Source organism: Podarcis tiliguerta (assembly GCF_965153285.1).
Source record: "Podarcis tiliguerta genome assembly, chromosome: 2".
Lineage (NCBI taxonomy): Eukaryota > Metazoa > Chordata > Lepidosauria > Squamata > Lacertidae > Podarcis > Podarcis tiliguerta.
Window position 1 is genome coordinate 89084505 of NC_139535.1, and position 24231 is coordinate 89108735.

Below are 24231 nucleotides of genomic sequence, written 5' to 3' on the forward strand. Positions count from 1 at the left end.
AAGATGAAGCAACAATATTGTCAATTCACTTCTTTATTATGCATCACTCATTTCATGCAATTATAAGATTTTTGGCAGCAGTGCACAGAAAGTGAAGCGAACAACGCTCCCGGTTTCTTATTTGGCCAAGTTAAATCGCTCATGCCCAAACTGATATTGCTCTTTAAACTCATATTGCTGATCATAACTAGATGTATAAATTAGACTAATTCCACACATTACCACAATGCTTACTTTGTTTTCCTGGAGTTGTCGAATACAATAGAGCACAGGGAGCTTCTGAGCCTTTACTAGTTGCACAGAAGGAAGGACTTTGCCTAATGCTGCTTCTGCCAACATAGCAGCATCAGGCCAGGAGAAGGTATCCCTGCCAAAATTTAGCCCTTCTACACCAATTGTTCTTTTCCTGGAGTACCTGATGGCAGCACTAGGCAACTGGCTCCAGCTGTTGCCATTTCAAGTTCCCACAATGCCTCTGTTGCTCTGGGGCATTGTAGGTAATTTATTCCTGGACAAAGACATCCTATTCAAGTTGATGAACCCTCTTGAAGCCCTGGCAACTGCTCAAGGATGGTATGCATTGATACCAGGCCAGAAAACATGCCACTCAGTGAAGACTTGGAAAACCAGTACTTCAGAATAATTGGTTTTGCAAGGCTCAGTTAAGTGGCAAATTTTGTCCTGTTTTCACATATTTCCAAGAATAATTTGCTTTGACATTAGTAATTTAATATCCAACAGCATTAGACATTCTGTCCCACAGCATTTCCTGACCTTATACAACTTAACTGGTGGTAATGTAGTGCAGTTGTATCACATGCATCGATTATGTGATCTAGTCTACAAAAATGCCATGCTTTTCCCCCCACAAAGGCCAGTAATCTATAATTCAGCGTGTCCACTGTATGATAATAACAGCTAAAAAGATGACAGATAAAATCAGGCGGGTGTAATAAAGCCCTTTCTCCACAAGGGCCATTGTTTTATCCCACGCAACTGATTCAGGGTCATCCTGGTGCTCTTCTAGAGAGAGATGTTTCTTGATCTGTTGCAGTTCCATATTCAGATGTTTCAGAAACACCAAGCTGTCATCTTCACTGTCTTTTGCTGGCAAGGGAAGTCCATCTGCCGGCTGGTTCTCTTTGGGCCACCTGTCTCCTGTACAGATGAAAATAAGGAGGCTATATGTTAATCTGCTAATCTGTTATGTTTGGGAACAGACATTGTTTGAGAATAAAGGAATGGAGAGTTAAAGAACTGCTTCTTTGATTCCAAATTCTGGTGTATGGTTCACTGGAAGCCACGTTGGACATTTTGCATCTGCTATAATGCAATGTGAAGCAACATACCTCCACCTTCATTAAAACAAATGCCAGTTATCTGATTCCAGACAGGGCCTGGGTTTTCCTTGCAAGACTCAAAGTGCTGGAGAAGACCATGCAAATCAAGAAGGCTCTTGCAGTGCAATTCTATGCATGCCTACTGAGAGCTAAGTTCCACCATCAAGTTTAGTTGAATGTTCACCCAGATAAGTGTTTCAGCCTTAAGATATGCAGGTTAAATGGCTCTAAGAGCAATATTAGTATTTTCCAGTACGTAATGAATGAAGAAGAGCTTGTATCTGATTTAAGCTTATTTCCACTTTCTATATTGCATGAAAGGGATCAGATGTGACACATCTGAGGCTTAACAGAATGAATGAAACTTGTGAAAATTGCCCAGACCTTAGATTAATATGGATTGCTTCCTTCCACACTTACTTATTTGAGCTATGCTGACAGCCTGACGCCTCAGGTCCATTTCACACATTACTCAGAAAAGAATACAAGCTTGTTCCAACTGCACATTCTGGTGGGAGAAGTACACTGCTTGATGAATTTATTCTGAATCTGTTTATTCTAAATCTGTTTAATAAATCAATCAATAAACAAATTCCAGCTCTCCAGTGGGTGCGTCTCAATGATTTGTTTTTCTTTTTAAGAGTGTATAGAGTGGTACCTCTGGTTAAGAACTTAATTCGTTCTGGAGGTCCGTTCTTAACCTGAAACTGCTCTTAACCTGAGGCACCACTTTAGCTAATGGGGCCTCCTGTTGCCGCTGCACAATTTCTGTTCTCATCCTGAAGCAAAGTTCTTAACCCGAGGTAATATTTCTGGGTTAGCGGAGTCTGTAACCTGAAGCGTCTGTAACCTGAAGCGTCTGTAACCTGAGGAACCACTGTACTTAAATCCTGTGCATACCCTTGTGCAAAAAGATTTATTATAGTAATGGATGATGGTGCTTGATATCTGCACCCTTCTTCTGCTTTATAGGTGCCCCACCTCCTTACGGTAAATTGTTTACATTTTGGGAACGCTTACCTAAATGGGTCTCTGGGCTCTCGCTTTCCTCTTTCTTCTTGCTCAGGATTCTATTCATGAATTTATTCCCCTTGAAGGATGGCAACTTTGGTCTCTTCTCTTTGAGATAGAGTACAAAAGCATTCTCCAAGATACCAAGGACCAGAAATACAAACATCCCAGTGAAAAACGCGGCTGCATAGAAGAAGAAGAAGAAGAAGAAGAAGAAGAAGAAGAAGAAGAAGAAGAAGAAACAGGGGTGGTGAAAAGCTAGCATCCCTTGGAGGTCTTTTCTTTAATGTGGGAATGGGTGTTGGGTTGAAATAAACGACAGACGAGTGACAAGTGTCATATGGGAGGCATCTCCTGAGCATGTCTCGGAGAGTCCCTTTTATTGAATATTACAGCATTGCCACATATGTGCTTGTTGCTGATTGGTTAACACAAATCATATGCAAAGGTTGCATATAGGCATTAATCATCAATAGATTAAAGGTTGGGAAAGGGAACACAGAATTGGACAGGTATGAAAACCTCCTTTTTAAACTATTACTAGTGATTGATATAGCAAAACCTAAAAGGGCATAACTATCACATTCCATAGATGTGGTCAACCATGCATTAAGAACAGGTCAGGGTACAATGTTTCATGAACTCAATGTGAACTAAACATTCTAGGGTGGGTGAGGAAGGAATGCTTCAGCTCAGAGCGGTTTGCCAGACTCATGTGCAGAAGCAAAACCTCCCATCAAATGGGGAACCCAAGGACTCTTCCAGTGCTTGAAACTCTCAATGGGCCAAGCCCTTATCAATAGATTTGGCCCTTTCCTCTCCTTGGGTGTTTGCTTGGCTAGAATGTGTCCTTGAATTCAGAAGTGGCCTAGTGTGGTGGAGCTGCCTCTTTTGCTTTCCAACATCACTTACCACTTACTGTCAGGGAGAGAGAGGAGGCAACAGAGAGGGGCAGTGTGGGGTGAGTGCATCAGCAGAGCCTGTCTGGCACTCCTGCTAGTATACTTGCACTGCGTCAAGCTCCTTTCCTTTCCTTTCCTTCCCAACCCCTTCTCTCCCTCCTAGTAAGAAGGAAGGTCTGGAGGGCTGCAACATGAGAAAACAGGCCTTTTCTTCAGTGGCTCCCTGTTTGTGGAATGCTCTCCCCAGGGAGGTTCACCTGACACCTTCATTAGACACCTTTAAGGACCAGGTAGACCGTTCCTCTTCAACCAGGCCTTTGGCTGATTAACATCTGACGCCCTTTTAAAATTCAGGTAGGTAGCCGTGTTGGTCTAAACTGAAAACTATGGAGAGAACTAGTCTGAATAGAGATAGTGGATTCTTATCTCATTACATATGCTATAGCTATTTTTGGTCATCTGTATACTATCCCTTGCTTTTTCTTGTGGGACTAATTGCAGTCATTAACAGTCGTCAACAGTTTTACCATACCCATTGAGTCAATCACCCATCTCCTACTACCCTTCTGAGAAGAATCACACCCCACCCTCCCACTATATATAAAGGTGAATTCTGTTTCAGTGTATCTGAAGAAGTGTGCATGCACATGAAAGCTTATACTCGGAACAAACTTAGTTGGTCTCTAAGGTGCTACTGGATAATTTTATTTGTTTATTTTGCCCTTTTAAAATGTGTTGTGGGATGGGATACTATTGGGTTGTTTTTGTTTTTATTATGTATTTTCTGGTTTAAAAAATATACCGTATTTTTCGGCCCATAGGGCGCACCTAGTTTTTTGGGGGGGAAATAAAGAAAAGAAATTTTATTTTTCCCCCAGGCAAGGGGCTGGGGCAGGGGAAGCACAAGCTTCCCTCGACCCCAGCCCCCAGAACAGGCAGCTCTCCACAAGCCGTGGGAGAGCTGCGCGAAGCCCGAAGCCTGGGGGGCGCTGAGCTCAGTGCGCCCCCAGGCTTCGGTGTGCAGGCAGCTCTCCACAAGCTGTCGGAGAGCTGCGCGAAGTCGCGCAGCTCTCCCATGGCTTGCGGATAGCTTCCTGAAGCCTGGAGAGCGAGAGGGGTCGGTGCGCTCTTGCTCTCCAGGCTTCAGCGAAAGCCTGCATTCACCCCATAGGACGCACACACATTTCCCCTTCATTTTTGGAGGGGAAAAAGTGCGTCCTATAGGGCGAAAAATACGGTATATATTGTGATTTATTTTGTGAACTACCTAGGGATCTACAGGTAAAGGGAGGCATACAAATGTCATACATAATAATAAAATAATAATTATTCACCTTCAAGCTGGAAGATAGGGATAATAATACTGACCTGCCTTACAGGGTTGCTATACGATTTGAAAGATAATATATTTGAGGTGCTTTGACCATATTAAAGTGCTAAACAAATTGCTAAGGGGGTATTGTTATTCTATTTTTGTACCGTGCAAGATAATGATGATTCACAAAATGTACCTCCAACTAAAAGTTAGTTACTGATCCAGGGACCTACTCACTAACTAAACCACAATGTGTATTAGTCCAATGAAAGCAATCAAAACTATTTGACAGCCCCTAAGTGTCCAAAGGCTGCCGGCGCTGAAATAAGCCATGCCATAAAAGGTGGTTTACCTATGACTGGTGGATTATCCGATGTTGCGGGTAGCATATCATTAAGAATCATTGACAAAAATGAGATTTGAAGGATCAGCGTCATTTTGAAGGCAATCTTTTCTCCAGGAGAGGCAGATGCAAAAGAAATAGCCATATCCAGCAAGAAGAGAGTTAACGTTGGGAGGATCAGAACCAACACATACAAAATGGAGCGCCTCTTCATAGAAATCTGTCCAAAAAGGGGGGGGGGGATGAATAAATAAAAATGAAGATTATAGCAAAGAATGGAACTCTCTTTTCAGTCTCATGAGTAGCATACATTCATTCATAGTCCTTATTCTTAGCAACCCATTGGTGGGTAGGACCACTATCTTCCCTCTTCCAAAAATGTTTTAGAAGGAAAAATGGGATATAAATGTAATATTAATAACAATAACAATTGTAGGAAACAATGGAGCCCCTGGCAGGACCTGGAGTGGGATCAAAAGAGCTGCTGCAGAAACCCTGAAATGGGTCCCCGTACCACTGAGGGATTTACCATTGAAGGAAAACAAAGGTTTCTCTGTCTGTAATGGCCTGGCAGGCAAAATTTCAATAATCAGAACTTGATGGCACCAGGGCTGTGGAATGCCTCCCTCCTTGCTGAAATACAAAAGGCCTCCATCAGTGTTGGCATTCCACCGGCTCCTGTAGACATACGGTACCTATTTAGGCAAGCATTCCTCCAAAATGAACTTCTGATTTATTGTTTTCCCTGTTGGTTTAACCATGTTTTGTTTTTAATCGAAGTGTCCATCATCAACATATTTCAAAGAACACTTGCATTCTTTTTTAAGAAATGAAAATGAGCCAATAACATACTACCCTCTTTAAAATTAACCTAAAATCTAAGCAGCAGTTCTGAAAATAAGTGTGGATTAAAACTCGTAAGCATGAAAAACAAACACTAGCTACATAGGGGGAGATCTTTTTCTGTTTCCATGTTTTTTAAATGTATTAGAAACCAAATACCTCATAAGTGACAGCACTGAAGCTAATTAAATCATATTCCATGATGTGCTCAATGATCCTCAGCTCCTCAAACTTCCATTCCCCACTGGTCAAGTAATTTTTGCGACTATCTTGGTTCGCCTTCTTGGAAGATTTGTTGCTCACTATTATCATTTCCTTATCTAGAGGCAGTAGAAGAGAAATGACACGGAAGGTTGTTACTTCAGGGCAGTATAGAAAATCACAGTCACATCCATATTAGGTCTTCCTTTTGAGGTTGTGTCATAACTGTTCCATTTTGTCCCACAGTTTGCTCAGTGTGTGAATTAAGCCCCGGTGTTTCATCACACCAAAAATGGTAGTGATGTATCAGTAGCACAAAAATGGTCAGCCTCCAATGGGAGCAACTCTGAATTAATTTTGAGAGGCGACTTTGACCATTGGCAAGGGGAGCAAACATGCAGGGAAGAGTGATAATGGAGAGAGAGTGGAGAAAGATGCAGAAAACAGGGAACATAGGGCACATTCAGAAAGACACAAGCTGAGTGTACAGTGGGGACCTCCTGATGAAGGGTGGATAAGAAATACAGTGAACAAATAATAATGGCTTGTTCCCCATGCTAGTCCTACTTCACATCGACCCATTGAAAGTACAGTGGTACCTCAGGTTACAGACGCTTCAGGTTACAGACCCCGCTAACCCAGAAATAGTACCTCAGGTTAAGAACTTTGCTTCAGGATGAGAACAGAAATTGTGCGGTGTGGCGGCGTGGGAGGCCCCAATAACTAAAGTGGTACCTCAGGATAAGAACAGTTTCAGGTTAAGAACAGACCTCCGGAATGAATTACGTTCTTAACCTGAGGTACCACTGTAATGGACTTGACTAACCCAATCTTATCTTGCAAGATAATAAAGCTGTAAGGCTGTCATCATGCTGCAATTGGAAATGCAGGCATTTTTCGCTTCTTACCACATCTGCAGCTATGCCATAAATGTTGGGGAGGGATGGAACAAATGGAAGGAAATCTCCTCTTCATCCGTTCCCACCACCCCCACCCCCATGCTGCTGCTCTGAGGTGCGAAAAACACCTGCCTTTTAAAATGCAGCCATTCTTGTCTCTTCCTACAGCAGAAACTATGCTCCATTTGTTGGCAACCCCATTGAAGGTAGGGGTTAGTGATGTGCAAGGGGGGTGTTGGGCAAGCTGTTAGGGCTTTGGGGCCATTGGGAGAGCTGTGGCGGGATTGGGGGTTGGGTGAGGTGTAAACGGAGGGGAGTTGGCAAGCTGTGTAGGGTTTAGTGGGGTTGGTGAGCCACACAAGCTGGGCTGCAGCCCCTGGTTATAATTGCTGAGATAGGTGGAAAAGGGGGTGAAATGTGGTGGTTTGGAGTTCAACATAAGAGTGAGTTCATGGGGTGCAAATTGGGGGTGTGCATTCAAGAAGGTACAAATGAAGAGAGAGAAGCCAACTATCATGCCAGTTCAACGAAATACATGGTTTTACCTGAATGTATCGATGACATTATGCTTATGTTGCATTTTTGTTGATCGAAAGGAAATGCATGGACATCCAGACTGCAGGATGAAGTCAGCCGGTAGGCTTGAAACATTTGAATGGAACCGTCGGCTGAGATGTAAGCAAAAGGGCTCTGTGTGTACTTGTCTTCATCTGCCCTAAAGATATTGTATTGTAATTAGGGAAGCTTTGCATTTTGCACAGATTAGATAACCCCTAAGTCTGGCCCCTACATGGGAAGCCTCATTGTTAATCATAGAACTGTAAAGTTGGAAGAGACCCCAAGGGTCATCTAGTCCCACCCCCTGCGATGAAGGAATCTGTTTGCTCAACGTGGGGCTCAAACCCACAACCCTGAGATTAAGAGTCTCATGGTCTACCAACTATTTGTTGGAACAACCAACTAAAGCAGGGGTTGTCAGCCTGGTCCCTACCGCCCACTAGTGGGCGTTTCAGGATTCTAGATGGGCGGTCGGGGGTTCTACGGCAAAAGTTGAATCCTCCTTCCATCAAGCACTGGTGGGCAGTAAGGAAATTTTACCATCAAGAAAGATGCATTAGTGGGCAGTTGGTATAAAAAGGTTGACTACCCCTGATCTAAAGGGTCAACATGTAGACAGTGACTTCATGGCAATGATAAAACATAAAATATGACTGAATGATGATATAAAATACTTATAACAAACGAATAATGAATCAAAACTTGCACAATTTTCTAATTTATTCCCATCTCATCAGCAGGAAACTGGGGGTGAAGAACAAGCAGAATGTGGACGAGCCCTTAGACCAAATTCTGTGCCAAGAAGACTCAAGGCAACCTGAACACAGTAAACAACGCAAAATTCACAGGTTCTTGCCTTAGCCCTGGCAATGGTGTCTGCATTTGTGCTCAGCCCCCAGCCCAGTGCTGTTAAACCTCTGGCTATCATGGCAGGCAGCCTTCTCAATGCCTGGGAATGGATATGGTAAAGTGGTTTCAGTACATGGCTGCACCAAAAGCAACCCTGTGAATTTGCCCTGAAAATGCAGTTTGGAAACACATTCACCATAGGATAAAAGCAGCATTACCGTTCATCTATATAGAGGTCTGGGGTCCAGAAAAGGTTCACAGGCAAAGTGACATTCGTAATGTTGCAGAAATCCAAGGGATTCCATGAGACAAATTCATTGTCCCAGAACTAGAGGAAAGGAAAAATATATTACTTACAATAAAATAAAATAAAATCATGTGAGGATAGATCTGTTTGCTATTTACAGAAAGGAAAGAGGGCCTCACCACATACATCCAGAAATAGAATGTGACCACCTGCAATTTTTCTTGCTGCAAGGAACAAAAAGGGAAAAGATTAACACATTATCTTCCTCCTGTCCTAGAGAATTAACACAGAGACAGATATATTGGTGGTACAACTGGAAGGTGGGTGGGTGGGAGATGGATGTCCCTCTTTAAAAAAACCCCGTCCCACACTGGCAGAACTGCTGGTGGCCCTGCCTGTCACACACAAGCTAGAATTGAAGCTATGAATAAGCGACTGTTCTGCAATTTCCCCCAACAGTTTGCATTTGTAAGGCAGCATCCCATATCCAACAAACCTTTCTCCCCCCCCCCCTTCCCCAGTATCTGTGCTTAGCCCCGTCACTGGAGACCAACCATGCAATGATTATTCTCTCTTACCACTGAAAGGATGGACGCCAGGGTGAAGTCTAGTTGAACTTCTAGAGGCTTTTCCCAATCATTCAGAGGTATGGTGTATAAGAAGAGATCCTTATTAGACGAGATGTTCAGGTACTCAGCCACATCGTGATACCTACAATTCTGTTTCTGGGTGGCTTCTGGAGTAGGGACAAAATGAGAAGATGAATGTGTCAGTATGGTAAGATTCAAAAGTCCTTGTTCTGTTCTTGTTCTTGTTTACAACTTATTACCTGCTCTTCAACCTAATGTTCCAGGTTTGGTTAAGCTGGGGAAATATTGGAGTTCAGTACCCAACACCCTGTGGGTTCAGCCTGGATGGCCAACAGAATCCGGACACCAATTGTTAGTCAAATAGGACATTTATTTAGATATTGCAAGGCTGGTTTCACACAGCCTCAACCAGCAAGTAGTTATGGATTGCACACCAAATATGAAAGAAGTATACACATTTATACAATTACAAGCACAGGGAAGCAAAGGGGCTGTTATGTCCCTATATGGCAATACGTCTTTCTACTAGCTTATACTGGTTTAACCCTCCCTCCTTTTTCCTCAACAGTTACAGCAATAGCTCCTGCACATCGTTCTTGCATGGTTCTCCTGCAAACACAACCTTCACATTCCAGCCTTCACTTGCTCAGCCTTTTCCTCATACATTTCAATTCCCCTTTATTCCTTTATAATGTTATTCTCCCTTCCAGTTACAATTAAAACACAACATTATATGAAAACACAACATTAAAAGCAGTTTAAAGAAACTTAAGAATACGAAAATAAGGCGGATGCTAAAAAGAGACATCTCAAGTGTCAAAAGCCGCAGCAAAGAGGTGCATCTAGGCAGAGTCCCACAGTATCCTTTCTCTCCTCTTCCTTTGCTGTCTACCATCATTTCGAAAGCCAGTGAACTCGGGAAACTGCTGCCTTTCATTCTAGCATCCATCCTACCTTCCATAAAGTCTCTTAGTTGATTTGTCAGCTATTAAAGCTAGAGAGAGGAGAAGAAATGGTTTTACCTGGCACCCAGGAGAGTAGAAAACTAATCATAACAGCTCTCCACATTCTTCTCTGAGAGTAGAACCAAGTCTCTTTAAGAGAAGAAGCAATAATCTGCTAGGCTGCTAAATTTGCAGCGGTGAGGAAGAGCCACATTTCTGTGTGAAATTGAGATCTCTCCTGGCTGTGGGGTAATGCATTTCACATCTCTGGTTTTGAATCTCATTTCCATGCATTTGCTCGTAATGATATTTTCTCGTAACTTTATTGGCTCTGCATTAGCATCTGTATATTTCTCCCTGTTGGGATCACCCAACTAAAACATTTGCTTTCGCTTCCTCTAGATTTGTGTTTAATTAAGGATCTGGCTTCCCATTAGTGTGCATTATTTACTCCTCATTGAGGTTCGGATGTTTCTTTCCAGACAATTATGAGTTGTTCTTTTAATGCACTCTTTGCAAATGTTGTTAAGACAAATATTGTAATTAGATATCAGGCGCTACACTCCTGCCTCTTTGAAAACGCAACACACTTCACTTAGTAAAATACACAGTAGAGCCTGAAGGCATATCAACCCTACTCACATATATCTATGGTGTTTAAACCCATTGGTGTCTTCAAAGGATCCTGGGAATTGTGGTTTGGTATAGACGCTGCCCTGCCAAAATTCTGTGACAGAGCCATGGTTCTTGGACATAACTACAGTTCATAACCTCCAGATGTTGCCGAACTGCAACTCCCATTGTCCCTAAGCTTTGGCCATGCTGGCTGGGGCTCATGGGAACTGAAGTCCAGCAGCATCTGTAGGACGACCAGTTCTCCATCCTTGACTTAAGGCCATGCTTCTCATCCTTTTTTAAAAAACCCATCTTCCCTTTGTGATAGCATAAAAATTCCCCACCCCTTCTTCAAACTTAGCTCCCCTAGTTATTTTATTTGAATTTTCAAAAGTGTTGAAATATTGCAACTTTTAAATGTAAAGAAAAAGAGGGTACTTTTTATCATATGTGGTGGACCTGCCCCAAGGTGAAAGACTTCTGGGAGAAGATTCATAAAAAATTGAAAAAAATGTCGAAATATACATTAATTAAGAAACCAGAGGCCTTTCTTCTTGGAATAACAGGTTTGGAATTGCCGAAGAAAGATGTTAAATTATTTTTGTATGCCACAACTGCAGCTATAATTTTGTTAGCAAAGAAATGGAAAACCCAAGAAGCACCAACGGTGGAAGATTGGTAGATGAAGATGATGGACTTTTTGGAGCTGGCCGACCTGACTGGAAGAGTTCGTGACCAGAAGGAGGAGGAGTACCAGGAAGAATGGATAAAATTTAAAGACTATTTAGCTAAATATGTTAAGATAACCTAATTGGAAAAGCTTGCAAATACGAGATTGGCCTAGGATTTAAATATGTAAGGATAGGAATTAAGATATTCAAAGCCAGAATAGAAGGAATGAAAGCTGTTAAGTGATCAAGATAATTTTTCTTTGAGAAGATAGATTATGGAAAACTGTTAAAATGATATATAATTAAATTCAACCAGGGGGATTTGAGGAAGTCACTTAACAATGTTACCAAGTTTGGTTTAATTACAAATAGGATGTATGTTTGTTTGTTTGTCTGTTTTAAAATTCTTTTTCGAAAATTAGTTTAAAGATTTGAAAAAAAGAAGAAGAAATATTGCAACTTTTATTTATAAATAGTATCTTTGGCTTCCCTCCAAAGAATCTTGAACTCACAGACCTACAATTTCCGACACCCTAAACTACAGTTAACAGGGGAAACTACCATACTGAAAAATAAAAGTATAAAGTGTGTTATTTGGGAAGGCGAGATTATATGCAGCTTATTACATGACCAGCAAGTCATCACTAGTGCACAGGTACCTCAGAATTATCTCACAAGCAGTGTGACATATGATATTCGAAGCACAGCAGCTTGTCATGCATGGTGGGGTTAATGGGTTGCATGTTTATTTGTGCTGTTCATTTTCATGAACTTTGAGAACTTTCAACTTACCACAAGCTATCGCTATTACATATCAAATCATCCTCAATTTAAGGCAGGGATTCTTTTTTGTATGTGCAGCTGGACACAAGATTTGGAAAAGATTGTGCAGTTGGAAAAACAGGGGTGGGGAACTAGACATGCTAAGTGTGGGTGTTTATTAAGCATTTAAAAGACAAGCAATGTCAGGGATGATAGATACACAACTTAGATGAACTCAGTTTCCATACTTACACCACCCACATCATATTAAAATGACCACCTTCCCCCCCCCCCCAGAACCACCTCTACTTCATCTTCCTCTTCGGCTAGGTAACTCTTCATCAAAGCACTCCTGTTTTTGAACCTTAGGTATTGATTATTCTGGGAAGTACGTTGAAACAAGACAAAATGTGCAGAGGTGGCTCCAGCTTTGAAGGAGCTCTTGGCAAAATGTCTACTCATGGGCCCCCATCTTACGCAAATGGCTATTCTCTGATGTACCTGGATAGCAGTCTCCAGAAGTTACCGTGTAAAATGCCCACAATTCCTCCAACCAGGCATTGCTCTGGGGAATTGTGGGAAATTTAAATGACAACTCCTGGACCCAGACACATTTCTGAAAGGAGTGCATGAATGTGGTGTCAGCAGAGACCTGGCAACTGCTTGAGGATGCCACATACTGACGCCAGGCCAGAAAACTTGCCACTCAATGAAGCCTTGAAAAACCAGCACTTCTGAATGATTGGTTTTGCGAGGATTGATTGAGTCGTAAATTTTGCAGTGTTTTTACATATTTCCAAGCATGAAAGGCTTTGACTTTAGTAAGCCGACTTCTAGCAGCAAACACCACTTAGCTGAGGCATTTCATCAGGTCTCATTTGCTGACTTTATACAAATAACAGATTGGTAAGTTAGCATACTTGTACAACGGGCATTGGTTATGCACCCCTTGGTCTACCACAAATACCAATAATATATCATTTAGCATGTCCACTGCACGGCAACAAAAGTTAAAAAGATGAGTGAGAAAATCAGGCGGGTAAAATAAAGCCCTTTCTCCACAAGGAGGATCATATTATCCCACACGACTGATTCAGAGTCATCCTGGCATTCTTCTAGGGAGAGATGTTTCCTGATCTGTTGCAATTCTGCATTAATATGTTTCAGAAACACCAAACTCTCTTCTTCACGCCACTTTTCTGAGAAGGATGATCTGCCTGCCTGCTGGCTCCCTTTGGGCAGCCCGTCTCCTGCGTGGAAGAAAATGAATATGTTAACATGTTAAGAAAATTCTATGTAGGAACAGACATTGTTTGACAATTAAAAATGGAGAGTTAAAAAACTACTGGCTGTTTTGATTCTGAATTCTGCCATTTGGTTCACCTGTCGAAGCAACCTAAGAAATCCTGAAGGTCATCCAGTGGGTTTCTACTATCTCAATTCCTGGACAATGGATCCTGGACAATGTTCTTACCTCTTTCATCAGAGGAGTAATGGGGACAGCCTGATGCCTCAAGTCCATTTCTTACATTACACAGAAACAAACTCAGCCTTGTTCCAGCTGTACATTCAGGAGGGACTGGACATTGTCTCCATGACTTTATGCCATGGAGTGACCCATAAATTAGCTAAATAAAAAACTAAATAAATAGCCAATCCTTCACGTACTCCTAAAAATGAACTGTGAAAAGGATTTGGGTTGTTTTTTTTAAAGCACTGGATTATGGTGCTTGACATTTGCCCCCTTCTCCCTCTTTATTGATCTTTTTCTCCATTATGTAAGAAAAATAAAAAAAAACATTTTGGAAAGTGCTTACCTAAATCAGCCACAGGCTTCTCTGATTGCTTTTTCTTCTTTCTCAGAATTATATTCATAAATTTTTTCCTCATGAAGGGTGGGGACTCTGGTTTCTTCTGTTTAAGATAGAGTACGAAAGCATTCTCCAAGATACCAAAGACCATAAATACAAATATCCCGGTGAAAAACATGGCTGTGTTGGAGAAGAAATGGATGGTAAATATTTGGCCCTTCAGGCAACTGTTCTTTTACGCTAGAGTGGGAGGGGCCTGGCAGGCGGCAGAAAAGAAATGGGGAGTGTTGTGGCACTGAGAATATATGCTGTAGGGACCACACAAGTAACATGTGGGTTGCTGGTTTGGTGCTCCTATGTCTGTAGATGCTTTGTCTGTGATGGGATGTATGTATGCTAAAGATGACGGTCGTTTTGGGGGAGCTTGAGATAACTTGAGTGGGAATTAGGTCTAACTCCAAAGGAATGTGGGGGAAGTGTAGTGATGGTGGTGTCGGCGTTTGTAGATGGAGCCTGGGATAGTGACAATGGGTGATGGTTCTTCTCCCCACCAGATTTTGTGGGCATCTGATCACCAGTGTAACTACAGTGGCAAATGGGCCAGATTGCTTGCAGAAACTTGTAGAAGCTCTAGTTCTCCTTTATGAGAATTAAATGCCCCAAAACTCACACACTTTGTAGATTATAGAAGGTATAAAATAAGGATAAATCCAAAAATACACCAAAGCATTGAAACACAAAACGGAGTCATCTTGCCCTCTTTGGCTAGCATGGAATCCTTCTCTCTGAAATTCATAATAGTGAAATAGAGAGAAATAGGGATTTCCATGGCCAATCAAATAGATTCATCATTAAAAAGACTACTTTTGTCTTCCTGTCCTTCTCCTGCAGAGGAACCCATAGGACAAGACTGGTTAGTTGTTGAAGCACCACGGAGAGTTCCTAGGGGACAAGTTGCTCAAACTGGAGTTGGAACTGGACTGAGGCCTCTACCATCAGTCCACAACTCTTATATGAACAACTGCCTTTTGGAAATCCAGACTCCCTTAAAGGGCCACCTTCTGGCCCGAAAATGGACATTGGTCTTGGGTCCCATGGCCTCCCACTTGGTGTGATTCCTATGCTGTTGGACTGGCCATGTATTGGGGTTCCTCAGGCCTAAGTGGAGACACCTGTCCCATCTCTGGTTCTGTGGACCCTGGCTTCTATAAATCCTGGTGCTGTGGCAGCTATTAAAGTGGCTTGGGCCATCTGTTCCTTTGTCCCACCTTTTCCTTGAAGGAGTGCCAACTTCCAATCCATAGAACATTGAGGATTTAACTCAACTGGGGTGCATTCCTAACTCCTTGGAGTAAGTCACATTGATTTCAACAGGACTTACTCATGGATGGGCATGGTTAGACTCATGCTATTGTTCACTAGAAGATTGTGCTGTGCAAACCTTTGTCAGAGATGCATAACACACTGCAGGCCCTTGCTGCTGTTCTCAAATGGTAGAAAGGCATTAAAGAGACCCTTCTTTCCCTATCTCATGTGGGGGTCAATGGGTACTGCCAGTGTTGAACTAAAAGCTACTGTAGCATAGCAGCTGCAAAACAGGATGTCTTCCCTTTCTCAGGGTGGCCCGCTAAACTCTCTCATTCTTTCCCCACATCTGAGATATATGGATAATAACACCAAGATACCTTGCAGAGCTGTTGTAAGATCCGCAAGTTTATGCCATTGAAGTGCTTTAATATGTACTAAACAAATGATAAGGAGTATCTTTATTCTAGTTCTGTACAATGCCAGGTAATTACGAATTACAAAATAATATCTCCAGCTAAAAATCAGTTACTGACTCAGGGACCTGCTTGCTGGACCACAATGTGAGTAGGTCCAATGAAAGCAACCAAAACTATTTAACAGCCCCCCAAAACTGTTCAAAGGCTGCCAGGGCTGAATAATCTGTGCAGTAAAAGGTGGTTACCTATGACTGGTGGATCATGGGATGCTGACGGTAGCATATCATTCAGAATCAATGACAAGAGTGAGACTTGCAGGATCAGTGTCACTTTGAAAGCAATCTTTTCTCCAGGGCAAGCAAACGCATAAGAAATAGCCATATCCAGCAAGAACAGAGTAAAAGTTGGCAGGATCAGAACCAACACGTACAAAATGGATTGCCTCTTCATAGAAACCTGTCCCAAAAAAAGGACAAAACAAGAATGAAGATTACAGCAAAAAATGGTACTATCCTTTCAGTCTCACTAGTAGCATCAATTTGTCCATGGTCCTTATTCTTAGCAGCCTAAGAGTGGGTGAGACCATTTGGAGAACTGTTAAACAGGTGATATAATGAAATTCAGTTAGAGGGGATTTGAGGAAGCCAGTTATCAATGTAATGAAATTAGGGATATGAAGTGATAATTATTTTTTGTGTCTTCTTTGTTTTGTGTTTTGTAATGTTTTTCTTTTTCTTTGTGATAAATGTGAACATCAATTAAAAAAATGGGGGGGGGGGTAAGTGGGTGAGACCATTAGTTTCTCTCTTCCTAAAATGTTTCATGGAAAGTGTGGGATAACACTGTATTTGACACGACAACATCTAACCTGCCCACAAACAAACTAAATAAACAGGTCATCTGGAAGAACCCAGGTTGTGCTTGCTTCCGCAACACATCTACTAACCCAATGCATGCTTACTTCTTCAATGATCTTACTAGATAAGTGTGCATAGGATTGCAACCTCAGGATGCTATTCTGTTTGTATTGCTGCAGCTTGAACGATTACTTAAAATCAAAGTGTCCATCATCAACATATTGCAAAGGACAATTGATTTATTTTTTTGAAAATGAGCTAGTAATGGTTGGTTGGTAAAGGATGTGCCTTTGGGGAGTGAAGTTAAACCTTTGGAGAGGCACATTGCCTGCTGTCGAGGCTGTAGAGATCAATATGGGAGAGACATGTTTTGTTGCAGCTGGGGCAGATGAAGGCGTACGGTTGTGCTGCTGCAGATGCACCATGGCGTTTCCTCTCTCTGCATTCCTCCCAGCAGTCATTCCTTCTCTGGTCACTGCTGTGGATGCATGACCTGACTGCTTGTCTCCAGGCTCTGCAGTTCTCTGCATGGGATTCCCACACGGTGGGGTTGATGTTGCCAGCCTTCATCTTTGTAACACAGAGTTGGTCGGCCAATGGGCTTTGTGCCTGAAGCCAGCTCCCCATAAAGCACATCCTTGGGGGTCCTGCCATATTCCATTCTGTGGACATGACCAAGCTGCCCACATAGGTGTGACTGAGACAGGAGTGTAGGGATGTGGGCTTGCAAGAGCACATCTTTGCTTGAGACTCTGTCCTGCCATGTGTGGCTCAAAATCTGCCTGGCGCAGTGCATGTGGAAGACATTGAGGCAACACGCCTGATGCCTGTAAGCTGCCCATAAAGCAGTGTGCTCAACATACAAGCCTGGTAGACCTTCATCTAGGTAAATTTACTACCCTAAAAATTTAAGCAGAATTCCTGAAATTTTGCTTAAGCATAAAAACGAACACAAACTCTGTCTTAAGCATAAAACCGAACACTAGATATATAGGGATATCTTTCAGTGTTCCCATGTTTTCTAGATGTATTAGAAACCAAATACCTCATAAGTGACAATACTAAAGTTGCTTATATCATATCCCAAGGTGTGCTCTATGATCCTCAGTTCCTCAAACTTCCATTCTCCACTGCTCAAGAAACTTTTGTGACTATCTTGGTTTGCTTTAATGGAAGATTTAGAGCTCTTCAATAGTATTTCCTTATCTAGATTCAGCAGAAGACAAATGAAGGTTGTTAGTTTAGGGCAGTATAGAAAATCACAATCACATCCTCAGTAATCCCGTTAGGAGTACAGACTCTGTATATACTTCAGTAGTGAAGTCTGTCAGCCCTCTTAGGCTTTCCTTTTGAGGTTGTGCCATAACTGTTCCATCTTGTCCCACAGCTTGCTCACTGTGCGAATTAAGCCCCAGTGTGGCATCACACCCAAATTGGTAGTGATATACTAATAGCAAACACATGGTCAGCCTCCCATGGGAGCAACTCTCAAAATTGAGAGAAGACTTTGACCTGGGAGCATTGGCAGGGGGAGCAAACATACAATAAAGAGTGATAATAGGGAGAGAGTGAAGAAAGATGTGGAAAACAGGGAACATAAGGCACATTTGGAAAGGCACAAGTTGCGTGTACAGTGTTAACCTCCTGGTGAAGGGCAGATAAGAGATATAGTAAGTAAATAATAATGCCTTGTGCCCAGTGCTAGTCCTACTCCGTATAGACCCATTGAAATTAATGGGCATGGCTAACTCAGGTCCATTATTTAAATGGGTCTACTCTGAGTAGGTCTTAGTTGGATGCAACCTAATCTTATCTTTCTATATAATAAAATTGTAAGGCTGTCATCATGCAGCAGTTTTCATGGCCACCAATAGGCAGCCATGCAAACTGCAGGTTGGATATACCAGGTAGGCAGAGTGAGAGAGCAATGCAAAGATATGGGTAGAGTGATCAGGCCACAAAGGAGCAGGAAGGACAGTTCTACCCCACATTCCACCTCTGATTCCACTGCCATTGATGGTGGGGAGGGCAAAGGGGCAAAGGTCTCTCCAACATCTATCCCACCCCAAAGTTTATGCTATGATTGCTGCTCAGAGAAGGAGAGAAAAATGCCTGCATTTTGAAATGCAGGGGTTTTTCCTTCACACAACGACAGCTATGCTAACCCTGTTGTTGTCACCACTGCTGTTGGGGTGAAGAGGAAAGTCTTTTTGCCCTTTGTGGTGGTGGTGAAGTTGATGAGTTGCAAAGGGAGAGATTTGTAAAAGTATAAAGGGAAGGGTGGGGTGAGCTGTGGGAGAATTGGGAGATTTAGGAAGCTGTAAGAGACGTGGGGGTTGGGGAGTTAAGAGGAGTTGGGTGTTGGGAAGCTGATTCGGGAGTGGTGTAAAGGTTTAACAAGGGGTGGTAGGTCTGGCAGGCTTGGCAAGCAAGACCTAGGTGGGAAAGGGGTGAATTGTGAAGGTTGAAGAGTGAGCATATGGAGTACCAATTGGGAGTGAGCATTCAAAAGTACATGGATGGAGAGATAGAATCAAACAATCACGACAGTTCAAAGAAATACAGCTGTGCTTGGCTGTGTTACCTGAACATATTGTGGTCATGGTTAAGTTGCATTTTTGCTTATCAAAAGGAAATGCATGGACATCCAGACCGCAGGATGAAGTGAGTCGGTAGGTTTGAAGCAAATGAATGTCGCCATCGGATGTGACAAATGCCATGGGGCTGAGTGTGAACTTGTCTTCATCGGCCCTAAAGATACGGTTATCATAAGGAAAGCTTAGCATTTTGTACATATTAGACAACCTGCATTAGTAAAAATGGACTTAAGCAGGGCATGTGGCAAGAGATGAGTAGTAGTGTGGAGACCCTACCATTTTAAAAGACCAAGGGGAAAGCCACCTATGCAATGGGTGGATGATCTGAAACTAACAGCAGGGTTTGCATGGATGCAGCAAGCAAACAAAAGAAAGTGCTGGGGACAACCTGAAGAGGTGTACTTCAAAGGATGGATGTGAGATGCAGGAGGAGGAGGAGGAGACAATTTATAGGTTTGGCTCCTACATTGAAACCCTCTTTGTCAATACAACAACCAAACAAACATACAGAGATTGACTGCATGTATTATACAATAATAGAGTATAAAATATAACCAAAGGCGGTTATGAAAACATTTATAATATACAAATAAGACATTAATACGTTCACATATAAACAATGTCACCTTATAGGAAAGCCCAGGTGGATTCTGTAATTTTTTAATTTTCCAACCAAAATATTTCCAATATTTTGCAAAATTCAGCAGCTGTCACAAAAATGTCTGGGGATCGGAATAGTACTGTAATGATAATGTTAGATCATATCACTTCTCTCAGTGGTGAAATGTTCCAAGTGTGTGGCCCCTACCTGTTTTATTTTCCCCCAGAAGGAGGCTTGTGGCATTTTGTAATATCTGTTTATCTGCTCCCACATCAGGTCTCGAGAGAGAGAGGTGGTGAGCACTTCCAAAATGCTGTTGGCTTGCAGAACCCAAGCTCCACTCACTGTGTCCCCCTTAGCACCCCCCCCTCACTCAGAAACCATCTATGGTTCTTTTCACAGACATCTAAATTATATCATCCTTAGCTAGAGGTGGGGGAAGAAAGGCAGTACAAAAATAAAAACTTTAAATCCTGCTGCTTAGATTCAATTTCAAACAACTGAGAAAAATGAACTTGCGGTATGTTATTTAATAACCCAAGTACTAAATAATAATAATAATAATAATAATAATAATAATAATAATAATAATACCTAACCTGAACTATTTAAGAATTTAAGCCAGTAATACCAAGTATTTCAAGCAATCTACCACAGCATTTGTAGGATGGTGGCTATTTTGCATGATAGATGGGTGGTTGTGGAAGATTATATTTCATTTAGCTCTTGAATTTTGCAAGGTAACCTAAACTCAGCCACCCAATGCAAAATTCAAAACTCTTGGCTTAGTCCTGGCAATGCTGCCTGCATTTGTGCTCATCCTCTATCCCAGTGCTGCTAAACATCTAGCTATCATGGCAGGCAGCCTTCTCGATGCCTGGGCATGGAAACTGAAATGTGGTTTCAGGGCTACGCTGCAAATTTGCCCTCAAAATGCAGTTTGAAAACACATTCCACATTGATTAAAAGCAGCATTACCGTTCATCTATGTAAATGTCTGGGGTCCAAAATAGTTTCACAGGAAGAGTGATCCTTGTAATGTTACAGAAATCCAAGGGATCCCATGAGATGAAATCATTTTTCCAGCTCTAGTGGAAGGAAAAATTATATTAGTTTGTTTTTGTTTGTTTTTTTAATCTCCTCTGGGTTCTCATGGGAGGATGAATCTGTTTGTTACTTACAGAGAAGAAAGAGAGGACCTTACCACAAGAAGCCAGAAATAGAATGTGACCACCTGCAATTTTTCTTGCTGCAAAGAAGCAAAAGGGTAAAGATTAATGTATTCTCTTCTTCCTGCCCTAGAAAATTAAGACAGATAGTAGCACTACCGGAGGGTGGGACGGAGATGGATGACCCTCTTTTAAAATTCCTGCTCCCCTGCTGGCTGATCTGCTGGTGGCCCTGCTGGAATTGCAGCTACTAAACTAGCACATGAGTGTTTTGTTATTCTACCCCAACAATTATTCCCCTGCTCCAACTTCCCTTTCCTTTCTTTCCCCCCTCCTCAATATTTTTGCTTAGCCTTATCGCTGGAGACCAGACATGTAATGATTATTCTCTCTTACCACTGAAAGGATGGACACCAAGGTGAAGTCTAGATCAACTTCCAGGGATTCTTCCCAATTTCTCTTGGGGATGGTGTATGAGAAGAGATCCTTATTAGAAGAGATGTTGAGGTACTTGGCCACATCATAGTAACCACAAATCTGTTTCTGGGTGGTTTCTGGAATAGGAACAAAATGAGAAGATGAATGTCTCAGTATGGTAAGAGTCAAAAGTCTGTGTTCTAGGCAGAGTCCCACAGTATCCTTCCTTTCCTCTTGCTTTGCTGTCTACCATCATTTCAAAAACCAGTGAACTGGAGATATTACTGTCCTTCATTCCTACATCCACCCTACCTTCCATCATGTCTTTTAGTTGATTTGTCAGCTAGTAGAGCTGGAGGGAAGAGAAGAAATGCTCTTACCTGGCACCCAGGAGAGAAGAAAACTCATCACAACAGCTTTCCACATTCTCTGAGAGTAGGTCCAAATGCTTTTTAATAGTAGAATCAAAAATGTTCTAGGCTGCTAGGTTTACTGAAATGAGGAGCAGCAGTATTTCTTGTATGAAATGGAAACCTCCCGTGGCTGTGGGGTAATGTATTTCACATCTCTGGTTTTGAATGTCATTTCCATGCATTTGCTCCTTACTTTATCAGCTCTGCACATCTGCCCATGCCTCCCTGTTGGCCTGAAGTGTACACAAATTCCCTAAAACATTTTCTTTCTCGTCATCTTGATCTTTGTGCTTAATTAAAGATCTGGTTACCCATTAGTGTCCATTACTTCTTCCCCTTTGTGATCCGGATGTTGCTTTCCAGATAATTATGTTATTTTGATGCACTCTTTGCAAACACTGTTATGATGACAAATATTGTAATTAGACATCAGGCACCATGCACCTGCCTCTTGGAAAATGCAAAGCGCTTGTCTTGATGAAATGCAGAATAGAACCTGTGGGTATGTCCGCCCTGGCCACATATATCCATTTCATCTCAGCATGGCCAAAACTCTATGACAGATCCTTGGCGTACTTCATAAAACTACAGTTTATAGTGCAAATGGGGAGCCTGTGACCCTCCAAATGTTGCTGGACTGCAACTCCCATTATTCCTAAGCATTGGCCATGCTGCCTGGGGCTAATGGGAATTGAAGTCCAACAATATCTGCAGAGCTACAGGTACTCACGCCACTCTTGGTTTAAGGTCATACGTCTCATCCTTTTTAAACACACACCCCCTTCTAGATTACTGTACATAAAAATCTCACACGGCACTTCCATCCAACTCCCCTCATTATTTTATTTGAATTTTCAAGAGTATTGAAATATCATTACTTTTTATTATAAGTCTGTATTACTACTACTACTAATTTTATTATTTATACCACGCCTGTCTGGCTAGGTTTCCCCAGCCACTCTGGGCAGCTTACAACACATACAAAATTGTAAAACATTAGACATTAAAAATTTCCCAATACAGGATTGCCTTCAGATGTCTTCTAGAAGTCAGATACTGTGGTACCTCGGGTTACATACGCTTCAGGTTGCATACACTTCAGGTTACAGACTCCGCTAACCCAGAAATAGTGCTTCAGGTTAAGAACTTTGCCTCAGGATAAGAACAGAAATCGTGCTCCGGCGGCGCAGCGGCAGCAGGAGGCCCCATTAGCTAAAGTGGTGCTTCAGGTTAAGAACAGTTTCAGGTTAAGAACGGACCTCCGGAACGAATTAAGTACTTAACCCAAGGTACCACTGTAGTTGTTTATTTCCTTGACATCTGATGGGAGGGTGTTTCACAGGGAGGGTGCCACTACCAAGGAGGCCCTCTGCCTGGTTCCTTGTAACTTCACTTCTTGCAGTGAGGGAACCAGCAGAAGACCCTCAGAGGAGGACCTCAGTGTCTGGGCTGAATGATGGGGGGTGGAGAGGCTCCTTCAGGTATACTGGGCTAAGGCTGTTTGGGGCTTTAAGGGTCAGCACCAACACTTTGAATTGTGCTCCGAAATATACTGGAAGCCAATGTAGGCCTTTCAGGATCGGTGTTATATGGTCTCTTGTAGTGTTAGGTATGTTGTTGTTATGTGGTTTTCCTGACTCAGTACTACACTCCAACCTTGGAAGATGATTAGAGTCCAAGACCTGAGGTTAGCCTCCATTTTGACACTTCCTGGAATCTGGGTTTAAATGACCTCATCATTTCTTGTGTCAGGTGACTAGTGAAGACCTCGCCTGCCATATTGGCGATGAGTCAGGTTTCTTATGGTACCTGAACAAGCCGGAATTAAGGCCCAAGCATGCTAAGTCACACATGGACCCTGGAGTGGTTTCTTGAAGGGTGGCGATAGTGGATATTAGCAGCTGAGAGATGCTTCAGCAGAACTGTGGTAAGAAGACAAATGATTTTAGCTGGTGAGTATAAGGAAGGAAAAAAGAGGGTTTTTGGCGGGGGAGGACCTTTGGTTTAAAGAGTCAATCCACTGTCACTGCAATGCTTCATTCTGCCAAATGTCTGTCAAGACTTTTCGCCTACTACTGTTTCCCGGTACAGATCTTTTTCTGAATTGCAATGCGATACTTAACCATATTCTTCCTTCGTTTCTTCCACTGCTGGTAGATGGCAATACATTGACTTGTGTACAATTGTATATTCCAGTCTAGTCAACTGCAAGACACTGGCATGTAATATAAAGGACATCTTTAAAAAGGAAAGGAAAGCAGTTGGTGCCATTCTATGGAAGGTAAACGAAAAGCGAGGGGTGGTTACTGGCCCTGAGGAGGAGCTCAGCATGGCTGCTTTGAAAAGAATTCTCTTGGTATAGATACAATAAATATAGATATTATAATATAAAAGAATGGAACTTATTTATTGGTTGAAAAATAAAACATTTGTAAACACATGGTGTTGCTCCTTTTGTTTTGTTTTTTTAAATAATATTTATTGAAAGTTTTATAGTTACAGGGGGAAAAAGTAAGAAAGAAAAAAAAGACAATAGAAAATTAACAAACAAT

General features: G+C 42.1%; 2 protein-coding genes across 2 annotated transcripts; both read right to left on the bottom strand.

Annotated features, from left to right (window-relative positions):
* On the bottom strand, positions 1 to 11067 carry LOC310672609 (5-hydroxytryptamine receptor 3A-like). Its single transcript, XM_083430074.1, has 9 exons — positions 10121 to 11067; positions 9087 to 9244; positions 8688 to 8732; positions 8480 to 8589; positions 7400 to 7569; positions 5914 to 6074; positions 4921 to 5131; positions 2361 to 2534; positions 1 to 1158 (listed from the first exon to the last, which is right to left on the bottom strand). The coding sequence occupies exons 1-9, from the start codon at positions 10164 to 10166 to the stop codon at positions 890 to 892; spliced, it is 1344 nt and encodes a 447-aa protein (XP_083286200.1). The 5' UTR covers positions 10167 to 11067; the 3' UTR covers positions 1 to 889.
* A 1316-nt stretch (positions 11068 to 12383) lies between these two features.
* Positions 12384 to 23699, bottom strand: LOC310672610 (5-hydroxytryptamine receptor 3A-like). The gene is made up of 9 exons (XM_083430075.1): positions 23336 to 23699; positions 21246 to 21403; positions 20885 to 20929; positions 20659 to 20768; positions 19067 to 19233; positions 17528 to 17688; positions 15871 to 16081; positions 13908 to 14081; positions 12384 to 13340 (listed from the first exon to the last, which is right to left on the bottom strand). Exons 1-9 carry the CDS (start codon positions 23376 to 23378, stop codon positions 13072 to 13074), a joined length of 1338 nt encoding a protein of 445 aa, XP_083286201.1. The 5' UTR covers positions 23379 to 23699; the 3' UTR covers positions 12384 to 13071.
* Between the last annotated feature and the right edge of the window lie 532 nt (positions 23700 to 24231).

Excerpts from the sequence above, each read along its gene's own strand:
- LOC310672610 (XM_083430075.1), bottom strand. The coding sequence starts at position 23,378 with ATGGAGGCTAACCTCAGGTCTTGGACTCTAATCATCTTCCAAG. Across the intron at positions 19,234-20,658 it reads GACATTTACATAGATGAACG|GGCCGATGAAGACAAGTTCA; the intron begins GTAATGCTGCTT and ends CCGTATCTTTAG. Across the intron at positions 17,689-19,066 it reads CATGACCACAATATGTTCAG|ATAAGGAAATACTATTGAAG; the intron begins GTAACACAGCCA and ends TGCTGAATCTAG.
- LOC310672609 (XM_083430074.1), bottom strand. The coding sequence starts at position 10,166 with ATGTGGAGAGCTGTTATGATTAGTTTTCTACTCTCCTGGGTGCCAG. Across the intron at positions 8,733-9,086 it reads TGGCGTCCATCCTTTCAGTG|CAAGAAAAATTGCAGGTGGT; the intron begins GTAAGAGAGAAT and ends TGTTCCTTGCAG. Across the intron at positions 8,590-8,687 it reads TCTATTTCTGGATGTATGTG|TTCTGGGACAATGAATTTGT; the intron begins GTGAGGCCCTCT and ends CCTTTCCTCTAG.